We start from the raw sequence: 14,274 nt of genomic DNA on the forward strand, positions 1-14,274 counted from the left end.
ACACAGATGCTGGTTAGGTCCTTCAGCAAGGCACCTACATCCCTCCTAACTTTAGAGAATGTCTCAATTGTCTATAACTGCAGGGTCAACCTCCCAGTGATTAATTCCAGGAGTCATCTGGTTATCTTACCACACTGCCTTCCTGGAAACAATAGAGAATCTTCTCAGGTGCTTCAGTTATATTCAGTGCTGGAGCAATCTTACTGGATGAGAACCTCAGCCTGGACCTGGTATTGACACAACGAGCAGAAACAGAATGTAATGCATGATTTTGATTCCTATATGAAGGACTGACAAGTATTAATACCTTAAAACAAGAACACTCATACTTATTCTAGGGATCTTACTGTGGTCAGAGTTGCCAGGAGAGACCTGGCCCTGAAATTCCCCAAGTGACAGATAGTCAGGCAATTCTCAATACATAGTGCAACCACTGCACTAAGCTATGTGCACAACGCATTTGTGAAAGGGCTTTTGCTAATGTAAAACAGGGACCAGTCTATCATGGCTGTATTCCCATAAGCTAGAAGAATGGCTAGCATATACTATATTCTCATTAAAAATTTGTCAAAGATTAAAGAGACGTGTGGAATAAACCAAGGCTTTAGTTGTTACTGTTGGTACCCTATTTGCACATCCATTTATTCTCCTTGTATTCCAAATAAAACCAGGGGAGGGACCACAAGTGCTAACCTCAATGTTTCAAGGATCTTATAAGCACAGATATCATGGTCACCTTTCAAAATACGGGCTCGGTAAAAAAAAAAAAAAAAAAAAAAAAAGGCTAAAAATTATGAGTGTTATTGCTGGTACATGCCCACATGTACACAAAGACAGTCAGACGTACAGACATAAACATACAAACTCTATCCTTCCCTCTCCCCACTCCAACACACACATAAACACACCTTATCTCTCTCTCTCTCTCAGTCTTTCTCTCTGTCTCTTCATAATGGCCCAGATACAGATATGAAATTTGCACTAAAGGTTAAGAGTGGTGCCATTCCCTTCCACATGTTGGCTTTGAAAGGGTATATTTGGGACCCTAGTGCAGGAAACAATAGCTGGCCCCTTCCTGTTTATTGCTAGTATATGCATCTTTGGAGCTAAGAGTCGCAGAAACGATGGCAAACAGAGATCAGTTATCAGCCTTAATTCTTCATAGAAAAGAAACATCTCAATTTTACAGGAAAATAGAAAAGGACACTATCTCTATTCTAGAGTTTTCCTTCTAATTAAAAATTCCTGATCAGTTTAAGTCCTGGGATCCTATGGCGAGACAAACATTCATCAGGGATGCCTATGCTGGATCTTAGGCTCCTTTAGGTTGGTGGAGCCTGGTTTTGTATAATAACTGGTATGTGTTACCCATCTCCTCTCTCCTAGGGATTGAAAGTGGAGATGGGATTTGGCTGAAGACTGGCAATCAACTTGAGAACTGGAAAGGGTCCCTGGATAACTGAAGGGTTTCTCACTTGCTAGTCTTCTTGCCTTCTGTCTGGGGCTTGCTTTCTGTCTCGGCCTCACTCAGCTCTTCTGTGGGACTCTGGGGTTCAGAGCGAGGAAATGCTGTCTTCAAGGTGTCCACGATAGCACTCACCACCATCTGCAGGGGTCAGAGGTGCAGGGTCAGACAGGAACCACCAAATGAGCAGTTGTCTCACGCTGCTTTATGCAATTAGGATGCGCAGATAGCTAGGCTAGCTAGTGGAGTCTTACTCATCAGCACAGTCAGGTATCAGGCAGATTTACTGTCAACTATTCTCCCTTTTCTCTATGGCCATAAAAATCTTCTTCCTCACAGAGTTAAGACAAACAATACCATGGGAAAATAAGTCAAAACAAACAATGAGATAAATAAAAACCTTGAGAGTTCTACAGGCTGGTGAAATACTTTTCATTTCTCAATTTCTTTCCTTGTATATAAAGGAATAATTTTTAGTTTGTAAATCAATAATACTTTCACCAAGATGTAAATAAATGGAAGTAACATAGGCAGGGATATATGGAAAAAAGAAAGAGTAAAGATTATCAAATAAGAAATGCAGTCTGGTAGCATACATATTAACATGCTCAGAGTAATTCACAGAGTAAAGAACTGGTTTTTCCAGTTAATTCAAACAATTTCTCTTCTTTACAGAAAGAATAACAAAAATCACTCATGTCAAAATTAAGGAATCTTGAGTTGATATCAACTTTTCTACTCATAAACACCAAATATTTGGTCATAAAGACCAAATAAAGCAATCCTCACTGAAGAGTAAGAGTTGTCTGTATTTCTCAGAATGGGAAAATGGCATATAGATATTTGCTAAAAAGGAAAATGCACAAACAAATGAAACCCTACAATACTCAAGAAATGAAAAGAAATCTTTACTTTTCCTTTGGTGCTCCTTGCTAATTAACACTGCTGGCTAAGAGTAGTGTCATGCCTTCCTGAATTCATGCCTGTGTTCATCCTCTATAAGGAGCACAGCTAGCACAGCTGAGACAAGGCTGGAGTGGCTAAGACTACAGTAAAGCATAGGGCATAACAAACCAAGGAAAGAACACAGAGGACAGTATGAATAGATAATGGCACCTTGCTCTCAAGGCTCACAAAATTGTAGATCTCTGGGGAGGGTCTTTATCTGCTTTGTCATTGTTGTGTCACCAGCAGCTAATACTATTCATGGCTTTGAGGAGGCAAGCAGTAACTGGATGGTGAGTCAGTGAGTGAACACATCTGTGTGGATGGACACATCTGCATGGAACTTTGGGGATTCTACCTCATTCATCCCTTTCCAGTTTGCAGGTTTTTCCTCACAGCAGTGAATTTCTCCTAATTTCTACCACATGAAATTCCACTTTAACATTTTATCCTCTTAAGTCTAGAGTGATGCCCCACCTTCTGCTAATGAGTCAGTGTTTTCTAACCTTTTAAAACATATCCCATCTTTTGATAAACATAAGTCTCAGACTTGTGCCCTGGGGACTCTAAAATCAGCTGGTAATCACTATTTATAGGATATAATGTACTACAGAAATATCCTTCTCCTACCATCTCCAAAGGCTCTGAGATCCCCTCTTGAAAGTACAATTCTCTCCACTCTCTGTTCCCTAGCAGAGAATCACCACACCAGTCTAAGTCCAGCTGAGTGTGTGGTCTTGGGGCTCTTTTACTTGAGTGACCAATACCAAGAATGATCTCCTCCAGAAAAGACTTTTCTGACCTCACCTATTTATGGAGGTACAGATCTATCCTTACCTCCTTCCACTAGAATAACAATGTCATAATATCCCCCAGGAGATATGTGTACATGTATAGTGTCAGGGTGAGTGTATCCTCATAGTTGCTTACTGTAATTCAGGAAGGTGATGATCCAAGCAATATTTGCAAGAGGTCTTGAAAATTCTAGTCCACGTTCTACTGACTCCTTTCTGCTGTCTCTCCCCATCCCCAATCTCCTTTATTTTTTAGTCCCTGCCTATGCTCTGATGGGACACTAAAGCTGAGCACAGTGGCCCTGCAGGTACCTTGTCTATTCTGGACACCATGAATGGTTTCTTGACAAAGGCAATACGAGCATCTGTGTTCAGAGCAAGGAACTCCTGTATCTCCTCACTGTTAGCGATCTCTGGAATGGCACAGAGTTGCTGCAAAAGACACAAGAAAGACTTCAAAGAGAAATTCCTGTCCCCAGGTCTCTCCAGCTTGGCTTGGGTATCTGGTAATCAGAATGAGAGCACAACCAAAACAGAAGGATACTGACCTTTAGAAAGGATTCCAGGAGGCTCTTACGGGCTTCTACTCTGTCACTATCCATGTTTCCAAATGGAAGATCTGGAAAGAGCTTTTTAGGACCCTTTACGTCTTAAAAAAAACAAAAAACAAAAACACAAACTCATTCACTTAACACTTACTGAGGTATTCCATATAAAACATATCATATATGTAAGGAAAACAGAACTACTGAATACATTCCTAGGATTTTTTTAATTTCAGGAGTTCCAAATATATCTTAAGGAAATAATACTTACAATCTACTCTCGTACTAAGGTATATGAGGCCATACACTACAATGGTTATAGATGAAGGCTCTGAACTCCAGTTGCCCAAGTTAAATTTTTTTCAAGTTTATTTATTTTAGTTTTTTAAATGTTTATTTAGAGAGGAGAGAGAGACAGAGTGCAAGCAGGGGAGGGGCAGAGAGAGGAGACACAGAATCTGAAGCAGGCTCCAGGCTCTGAGCTGTCAGCACAGAGCCCAACGCAGGTCTTGAACTCAAACTGCGAGATCATGACCTGAGCTGAAGTCGGATGCTTAACCGACTGAGCCACCCAGACGTCCCTTTCTTCTGCAAGTTTAAAGTTTTGCTCCAGTCCCTACTGTGAGAATGACCTAAGGCAAGTTGTTTAATCTTCCTTTGACTTTTTTTTTCTGTATAATGATAATATCTGTTCCATAAGCTGTTAGAATTAAATGAGCTAATATATGTAAAGTACTCAGAAGAGAAACTGGAATATATTTTCAAGTTTAACTCAGTAGTAGCTATTGTTATTAAGAAAGAAAATACATAACTGAAATCCATAACTTATGCCTAAACTTTATTTGGGTGATCATCAGTAATTTTTTTTTTTTTAAACAAAGTAGCTGCTTACCAGCTTTTATTTAGATTTAAATTTTATTATCTTTTTGTACTGTTCCTACGCCTTATGGGTGTCAAACAACACAGACACAAAAGCCTGATTTTTGAAGGATGGCAAACATTTCTGGATACTATTTTAATATTTAAGAGCAATCCATCGATGCCTCTGGAAAAGTTAATTTAATGCCTCATGCTACCTCACAGACACAGGAGCAAATGTGAAAGCTTCTTAAGCTTAAACTAGATAGGCCCCAGAACAGAGCATTCAGTGGCAAAGAAATTCCTCAGAAACAATGTGATCAGTGCCATCCTGCACTAAAAAGCATCTGAAAACAAATGGGGGAAGCACAGGCTCCTTGATGCTGTGTTCTCCTCCACCATCCCTCCTCACAAACTAGTAGGCCTCTAGCCTCTCAGATCAGGTGGCTAGATATGTAAAGCAAGCAGGCAGTCCAGCCTGGGGAAACTCTGACTTTTGATGAACTTCCGTAGATCTGATTTCTCCTCCAGACGTGTCTGCAGATTGAGGAACTCGCGGTAGCGGCGATTCACAGTGTGGTAGGCCAGCTGCTGCAGGCCAGTGCTGTTCTCACCGTCCAGAGCTGTCTCATACTGTTGAATGAACAAATTTGTTTAGTGCAGCAGCTCATTGGCCACAGAGTAAGAGCAGAGTAGGGGTAGAGGGAGAAAGATGTTCCTATTGTTTCTGAACCTATTAGAGCTGATTGCTGCCCTGAGTTGTAATGAGTAACTCAAATTCCCAGGGCAGCTGAATTAAGGAATGAGATGCATTTCCTAACACATGTGCCCCAGAAAAAGAAGAGTTTTGCTGTTCTCCATTCTCTTCTTCCATCTCAAAACTCCCTCCTGCAAACACTTTGACTTATAAAATTGGCTAATTAATTTTCAAATCTCAGAGTATAAAACAGAAGATAAAACAGCAATAAAAGTGACACTGCCTCTTTCACTCCTAAATAATGGGTTTGGACGTTATAAGAGGATAACCATTTGCTATTATACTCAACCAGTGATTATTTATGTTAGTTGGGAGAAGAACAAATAATCCAGAACAGCTGATGAATAAAATCATTTGTTTGCCTGGAATGCATTAAAGAACCATGTGTTTTTATTTTGCTTTGGGCAGATTAATTATTATTCTTGGAGCTCAAGTGAAATTTGTTTTCCTAAGTACATATCATCTGTATGATTGGAAGTCACATGAAGACTGGAGATGTCGTAAGGGGTCAAGGTTTGCTGTCTTAATATGCGTGGAGGGCCAGTATGTGGGAAAAGACAACTTGTACTGGATGTTCCCCCAGAGTGAACACCCTGAACAGCATGGAAGCTGTGACTTAGTACAGGGTAGACTTTTTGACAGAGTAGTTAAGATATAATGAAATTATGTGGAAGAACTATGTATGCACTTGTCATTAGGAGTAGGTTACCATTATTATTTGGAGGAGGTATTATAGTGTGAGGCAAGTGATGGAAGAAACGATCTCTTTGTTGGTGGGACTTAAAGCTATTTTAAAATTCTCTAGAGCCAGAGAGAACTATTCATTATGAACTGACATGAGCAAAGTAGTAGTCCCTCACACTAGCACTGAGAAGGCCTAGCTATGAGACAGATGGAATTCAGGGTGGGGCTCTCAAACTTGGAACACCTGCGAATTAGGATGTTTTTTGTGGATTTTTCTCCATGAGGGACACTAGTCAATACTCATACATTCCCAAACCTGGCTGCATGTCAAAAATCACTTGGGCTGCTTTTTAAATATTCAGATTCTGATAGATTTGGAATGAGAATTTCCAAAAATACCCTCTTCAGGTAATCTGGAAGCAGCCTATCCTACAGCCAGTTAAAGGGAGACTCTGCTATAACTGAACCCATCTGATACATGAACCCCTTCATATCATCTTTGCCAAGTAGTTCCTACTTCTGTGCTTAAACATCTCTAGGAATGAGGAACTTGCTACCTTCTGAGATGTATATAGGTAAATAAACTTCCTTCCTAAACAAAGTACAAAAAATACTAGTAATTAAAAAAGGAAAGAAAGAAATGAACAGTAGAAAGAGAATTTCTAGACAAAACTCTATACATTGGGAACCACTGAAAAATATGACCCTCAGTATCCTAAGAATCCTGAGATTCTAGGATTGTCTGCATGGGTACAAAACAGAGGCCAACTCTGCTTTACAAATGATCTTCAGACCATTCACATATAGATTCTTGTTCAATTAAACATAATAAGTGAAGAGTACCCTCTCTCCCTTAGATTCCTAGCTTCGCTGACTCTGCTTTCCAAACCCATTCCCAGCCCAGTGGGGGTGACCAAATTCTAATCCTGTTACCTTCACCGTGTAGAGTGTGTATGGGTGGAATCCAGTGCCACTGTGCTCTCGAGCAGTAATGGTACCAGTGATACGAAGGTTCTGGATAACAACTGGGCCGTCTGGACTGCTCAGGGGCTCAAAGCTGAAGGTGGCTGAGCTGACAGGACCGGTTGGAGAGGAGGACAGCAGAACCTGTGGGAGACTAGGATCTAAGGAGCTCACGCCATTGGTGAGATCCTTCTCTAAGCATGAGGGTCGTGGGGGGCAGGTCCTCTCCGGATCTGTCAGCAAAGCTGTAAGAGAGGTGACATCTCCTTGCTCTACTTCCTTGTCTGCTGTGTCAATGTGGATCTCTGGGCAGGAAGTCAGCATGGAGACCAGCAGGCCTGCCTCTGTTTCTGTTCCTGGACCCTCCTCAGCCTCTGCTCCTTCGATTCCTTCAGATGCCTCAACATTCTTAGACTCCAGAGACTGGGGACCCTCTAGGGCACACAGGGCATCCTGGATCCTGTCAGAGAGGAAGTTGCCTGGGGTCATGAGCATGATGGTTTCTTTACTCAGTTCAGACAATGGAGACTCCAGCTCTTCACATAAGAACAAAGGGCCTCGAATATCTGGCTGTAGGAAATGAGATGAGTTGTTTCCTACTTTTCTTTCTTCTGGCATTCCACCCAATTCTCCCTCTATTGCTTCATGGCCTTCTTCAACTTCTGGCGAGTGGTGGGAAGGCCCCTCTGGCTCGCTACAGTTTAGTAGCACTGGTGCTGCTGCTGGAGACGGGGCTCTCACTTCTGGCAGACTCTGTACCTCAACAATCAGAGGCAGAGATGTGGGCACTGAGGGCTTTTCCAGAGCACTGGCTGGGGAGGTTGGTTTAACCACTCCTGTAGGATTATTTCTGGCCTTGGAAAAGATGCCCACAAGTACAAGGTGGATCCAGTCGGGATCTGAAAGCTTGCTGATTAGTGGTAAGATTACATTGCAAGTAATGAGTTCCACCACAACATGGCGCCCGGTCCGGGTCTCCAAGTGGGGCTTTGGCACGAGTCCTTGCAGTAACAAATTTACAATGCCACGTGTATAGGTGACCTCAGTGCTGGGGCTCTGTACAGCAGGATGTGGGGCAGTAGCTCGGAAGTAAGCCTCCCAGAGCTGGGAGGGCTCGACTGTACCACTCTGCTTCTCAGCTGTGGCCTCCTTTGCCTGAATATAGCTCTGCAGGTGACAACCGCACAGAGTCAGAACCCTCTGAACAAGAGCATGACTGTCCACCATGCCCATCCTCCTCCGGAGCTCCTGGACCAAGCCTCTCATGGCGGCCTCCATTTCTTCCTCAAAGGCTGGCTCCTGGCTCACTGAGCGATACCAGGAAGACACAAAGTCCCGAATAATCATCTGGATGGTGCGGTTGATCTCCTGTTCCAATTGCCTCTCTGCCTCAGGGTTGGGAGGACAGGTGGCCACTGGGATGAAGCGTTCCAGATGCAGTCGACCTGAAGCCCCCACAATGGCGTTTGAGCCCAGCCATCCTCCCAGCACCGCTAGCAATGCAGACAGAAGGCAGAGAAGCCACACATTGACCAGAAAGTGGATGACCATGAGCCAGCCGAGCACGATCCCCACAGTCATCAGCTTCCGGCTACTCAGCAGGTTACTGAGGCTCCAGCTGGACTCAGCTGGAGTCTCTTGCAACGAGGACACTGTCTCTGCCTTCATGGCTGAAAGGGGCAGGTGGCTACCCAGACAACCGCTCTCTTATCTCACCTGAGTTAGGGAATGGGGCATTAATTGTGTACGGAGACGAGGTTATGTGGAGTGCTATTCAGGACCCGGCGGGGCTCTGGGCCCTCCACGTCCTAGAGGCAATGCAAAGCGACAGAGGCGGCTCTGCTTCTCCCCCTCGCTCCAGCCCCTTCCAGCGGAGAAGCTGCTCTCAAAGACTCGGCTGCCTTCATAATGCGGGGTCGGGGAGCCTCCGCGCAGCCTGGGGAGGGCGGGGCAGGGCCTTCAGCGGCCCTCACCTGACACTTACAGACGCCGTGCACCGGGTCACATACCGCTGGAGGGCGCGCCCAGACCGAGCCCCGATGTTCGAGGGACTCAACGGTGTCTTCGCCGCCGCCCTCGTTGAGACCCTCCGCCGGTTTGGGGTCCCGGACGACTGCGCTCCGCAGCGCGACTTCTGTCACAGCTGCCGGCCGGCGGCCGCCGGCGACAGCTTCCGGGTCGACGTCGGCGGAACAGGGCATGCTGGGAGAGCGTTAGCGCACCCCTAGGCGCGGCGCTGCGCAGCGCCCCCTGGTGGTGAGGAACGGCCGTGACAGCACCTGCGGACACCGGTTTCCCAAACTGCTTGCAGAGCCAGTGTTCAAGGGTGTGACCAAAGACTCGTGGAACGCAGAGCGGCCTTGCAGGCAGAACCGCCCCCCCCCCCCCCCCCCCCCCCCCCCGCCGAAGGACTGAGACTTCTAGGTTTAATTATTAAATAAAGTTCGCTGACATCTCTTCCTGCTTAGGCAAAGTCTCAGTAACCCAGTTTGTTTCAATCCCATATGGAAATGTTTTCGTTGTCATGATACATTTCAACATTTACCCTGCTTTCCCCCAGAGCCCCCCCTCGAATCCCCAATACACAGCTCACCTACCTTGTTCTGAGCAATTGCAGAACACAAGGCATAAAACATTATTAAGGGATGGATTTATTCCTTAAATTTCATATACTGTGTTACAAAATCCTATTTGTGATTTGGGAGTTATTTGCTGGTGGCATTACCCAAGCTATTAGACACTTTGAGCATCTGCTATAGTTAATCACTGTGAATGGGTACTGTGGAGGAATAGAAGCAGTCCTTGTCCTCAAGAACCTTGTGGCTAATGGGGGAGACGACAAGTTCTTGGATCATGATGGATAACAACACAAGTCAGTATAGTGTATAGTAAAATGCAAAATCTTATCGGTGTTCAGGGGAAGGACAGATCACTGTGGGTTGCAGTGGTGTAAGGGAAAGCTCACAGAGAAAGTAGCCTTTATGTTGAATCTTCAAGCGGGTGAGTTTGTTTCTACCCACTCCATGTCTTCTTCCCCTTTCTTCCCCAAATATATGAGAAAAGAAGGCAGAAGTAGAGATGAAGTTAGAGACAATCATCAAATATATTTGTTTTGAAATGTGCTCTATGTTTGGTTGTTTTGTTTTAGTAAATTTGCCTCCAGTTATCTACACAGACCAAATTACCTACAAGATTGAATACCTAACAGTAGTACTGACCATGTGTAAGAATGTTTGTGCCAGTGTCATTAGAAGCTAGCTTTCTTCACCGTCTTGGTCCCTAGGAGCTCTGCCTGCAATGTGGCTATCCTTTTTATTTTTACACAGGATGTATATCATTTGTATAGTGCTGTTTATGATTGTTCATCTTCAGGTTTCTCAATGGTGTTAGCAGCCTTCATCATTATAGCATTAGTTCCCAGATGCTTAGAGGAATCATCAGGCAAACTCCAACCAATATTTGTGCCAACAAGAAGAAAATGTATTGTAGCTTCTCTCATTTCTATTGTTCGGACAAAGATTTCTTTTGAAAACAAAAGGAACCATCGTAGTTAATGCCTATCAATTCTAATGCAAATATTTGATTTAATATCAGAATGTCCACAAAGCAGACTGAGCACATCCCTGAGATCCTAGAATGTGGTTCAGTATTTCCATGGCACAGACTACTTCTCTGCTGCCCTTCTTCCCACAGAAAAGGAAGATAAGAAGCGGGTGCTGCTGCCTTTATCCACCCAGACCACTTCATTGTCCTTAAAAGATCACAATGATGCTCTGGAGAAATATCCTTGCCACTTAGCCAAGAACTAAAAGAAGTGGATGAGGAAGAAACTAATGTGATCTTGAAGAGTTTTAAATGACAGTTCAGAGAGAAAGTTTACTCTGCAGCATAATCTGGAGTGTTCAGGGTAGTAAGAAACTGACCTTGTAAGTGGGCGCTGTGCCACCTGACCAGATGGTCTGGAGCATGGAGGTAGCCAAGAGTGCCTTCCTGATTCTGAAATGGATTTGATGAAACAGGACTCTCAGATGAACATGCCAGTCCACTTGTCATTTTGACTGGAATGAGTTTCTGCCTAGAGATCTGGGGCCAGCCTTAGTCTCCAAACAGATTAATCACAGGGAGGAGGTGAGAGGCAGAACTGATGTTTGGTGGTAGTGATGCTGTGTATATGTGGTGGGAGGAGGCTGGCTGTTTGGCCACATCACTCACCATCTCAGTAGGGTCTTCCTTTCCTTCTTACTATTTCTTAAAACATTGTAGGCAAAGTGCTAGATTGTTGGAGATAACAAGACAAATAAGACATAGTGATTCACCTCAAGGGATTCTTAGTCTAATTATAGAAGAAAGACACATAAATAAATGCAACAAAATATTATCGTGTGTGGTATGATGGTTGCAGTAGAGGTATGTACAATAAAATGGGAACACGAAGGAAGGGTGGTCAACTGGGGAATTGGGTGGTGCCAATAAAGTCTTCATAGAAAGTTGGAAAAATGTTGGAAAAAGAAAAAGAAGTAAATAAATTATTTTAGGTGAGTGTAGGATAGAGAGAGCAAGCGGAAGAGAGAGGGAAAGTCTGTTAGGCAGAGACAGCAGAGAGAAATAGGCATTGACAATGAGAACAAGGGGGCTGCACCAAGGGGGCATGCTGAAAGCAGCTCATGCCACATCTCAATTTTCTCTGAAAAATGGAAGTCAAGGTAACTTACTAAAGAGAGAAGTAGTGATGGGGCAAGTGATTTGGTTTGGAATTATTGCTGTGAGAAACAGAAGAAGGTATTGAAGTTCATGTAAAGAATAAAGAGGGACTGAGGACCTAACTCGGGTTAGGACCTTGAGGTCTTGAAAAGAGAGTTGTTAAAACTTAAAATCATCATGTCTATGTGTCTAAGGAAGGAAATGAAGCCAGGAGAGAGATCATCAATTATGAGATAGGGTTAGTTGTATTGAAAGAGACTGAGTGAGCCAGAAGAACCAAAGCTTGTGGTTAGAGATTGGTTTGTTGGAGCCTGTGTTAGTTTCCATTGCAACTCTATCAAGTTTCCATAAACTTAGTGGTTACAGCAATGTAAGTTTTTTTCTCTGAAAGTTCTGAAAGTCAAAAATCTAAACTCAGCTGGCAGGGCTGTGTTCCTTATGGAGGCTCTAGGGGAGAATCTGTTTTCTTGCCCTTTCCAGATTCTAGAGGTTGCCTGCCTTCTGTTGCTCATGACCTCACATTACATTGAGTTCTGCCTCTGTTGTCACTTCTCCCCTCACTCTAACCCTTCTAAGTGTGTCTTATAAGGATCTTTGTGATTGTATTGAGCCCTCCCAGATAATCTAACGTTATCTTCTGATCTCAAGATTCTTAACTTAATCACATCTGCAAATCTCTTTTGCTATAAAAGGTAACACAGTCACAGATTCTAGGGATTAGGATGTGGACATCTTTGGGGGGGGTCATTATTTAATTTACAGAGCCAAAATATCCAGAGGTGAAAATATTTGTGATGATAAAGTCTGGGTGTATCCAATTAATGAGATTCTGAAGTAGGATAAAGAAGAAATTTTCTTCTGAGGAAGAAATTTTGAAACTGTTTTTGAGAAGGATGATCTACATGGCATTGGAAGGTACTGATGTTAGGGTAGCGAGGACTGGGGGTTTGGTACAAAAATGAGGAGGATGACCCTCTGGTCATCCCATTATGGGTGATGTAATGAGAAGAGTGGTGTATGGTAATATCAAAATAGGAGGAGGGAGTTTTTCATAAAGTGGAAAACAAGTTATCTGGAAGAAGTTACAAAGAGCTGTCTCAGATGTAGCATTGGAGAATAAATAGCCACCAGAGGGCAGAAGGGAGAATGGCATCTTAACGGGAAATTCTATCTCCTTTACTCCTTCATTCTTCCTTTCATGTATCCATTCATTAGCATTAAGCTAGGTATTGGGAATTCAAAGATGGATTTTGTGTGGCTGCTCTTCTTAAATAATTCACAATCTTTTACAAGATACAGGCATTGACACAATGTTCAGAGTGCTATCAAAGAAATATGTCAAAATACCGGAACACAGAGAATTAGGGAAAGTTTCATAGAAGAAGTGACATTTGTGTTAGCCTTGAAAGATGGGTTAAATTTCTCATGAAGACAAGAAGAACAAGTCATTCCAGGAGTAAGGAAAACATGAGGAACACCGAGTAAGCTCCTGTATTTGCTAGAACTGTTATAATAAAATATCACAAATTGGGTGGGTTAAATAATAGAAATTCATTTTCTCACAGTTCTGGAGGCTGAAAGTCCAAGGTTAAGATGTTGGCGGGGTTGGTTTCTCCTGAAGCCTCTCTCATTGGCTTGCAGATGTCTACCTTCTTACTGTGTCTACACATGGTCTTTCCTTTGTGTGTGTGTGCCTCCCTGGTACCTCTCTCTCTCCTTTTTAAAGACACCACTCAGGGGAGCCTGGGTGCCTCAGTTGGTTAAGTGTCTGACTTCAGACCAGGTCATGATCTCACTGTTCATGGGTTTGAGCCCCATGTCTGGCTCTGTGCTGACAGCTTGAAGTCTGGAGCCTGCTTCAGATTCATGTCTCCCTCTCTCTCTGCCCCTCCCTTACTCATGCTCTGTCTCTGTCTCTCAAAAATAAATAAAAATAAATACACCACTCATTTGAATTAGGGCTCACCTATATAATTTCATTTTATTTTACTCACTGTTTTAAAGTTCTCTTTGTCAGGAGAACTTAGTCCGTTCTTAGCTAGTCTAAGTCTGTTAGTTTAAGTTAGTTAGTCTTAGTTAGACTAAGTTCTTAGTCTAAGTCTGGATCTCCAGAGAAACAGAACAAGTATATATGTGTACACACACACACACACACACACACACACACACACACACATGTAGATTCGTTACGAGGACCTGGCTCCTGCCAGTGAGGCTGAGAAGTCCCATGATCTGCCATTGGCAACCTGGATATCCAGGTATTATTCAGTACAAGTCTAAAGGCTTGAGAACCAGGGGAGTTGATGATGTAAATCCCAGTCTAAAGGCTGGAGAAGATGAGATGATATGTCCTAACTCTATCTGTGAGGCAGTAAAAATGGTGAATGTCTTCTTCCTCCACCTCTGGTACTATTCAGACCCTCAATGGATTGGTTGATGACCACTCTTATTTGAAAAGGCAATCTACTATGTCCACTGATTGATATGTTAATCTTTTCCAGAAACACCCTCACAGACACATGCGGAAATAATGTTTAATGTGGCATCCCATGGTCAGTCGAA

The 14,274-nt window shown here is 43.3% G+C and overlaps 1 protein-coding gene across 3 annotated transcripts in view; it reads right to left on the reverse strand.

The window, feature by feature from the left end:
* The window catches only part of SNX19 (sorting nexin 19), a 39,457-nt gene extending 30,288 nt beyond the window's left edge, over positions 1-9,169 (reverse strand). For all 3 annotated transcript variants that reach the window (XR_006193506.1, XM_042904529.1, XM_042904528.1), the window contains exons 1-6: positions 6,982-9,169; positions 5,102-5,240; positions 3,753-3,853; positions 3,517-3,636; positions 1,476-1,606; positions 131-227 (exon numbers count right to left, since the gene is read on the reverse strand). Coding sequence is in view for 2 of the 3 variants with exons in the window: in XM_042904529.1 (XP_042760463.1) it covers positions 131-227; positions 1,476-1,606; positions 3,517-3,636; positions 3,753-3,853; positions 5,102-5,240; positions 6,982-8,679 (2,286 nt within the window). In the remaining variant the exon portion in view is untranslated. The remainder of the gene's footprint in view (positions 1-130; positions 228-1,475; positions 1,607-3,516; positions 3,637-3,752; positions 3,854-5,101; positions 5,241-6,981) is intronic.
* Positions 9,170-14,274: the final 5,105 nt, after the last annotated feature.

Source organism: Panthera leo, chromosome D1 (assembly GCF_018350215.1).
Source record: "Panthera leo isolate Ple1 chromosome D1, P.leo_Ple1_pat1.1, whole genome shotgun sequence".
NCBI lineage: Eukaryota > Metazoa > Chordata > Mammalia > Carnivora > Felidae > Panthera > Panthera leo.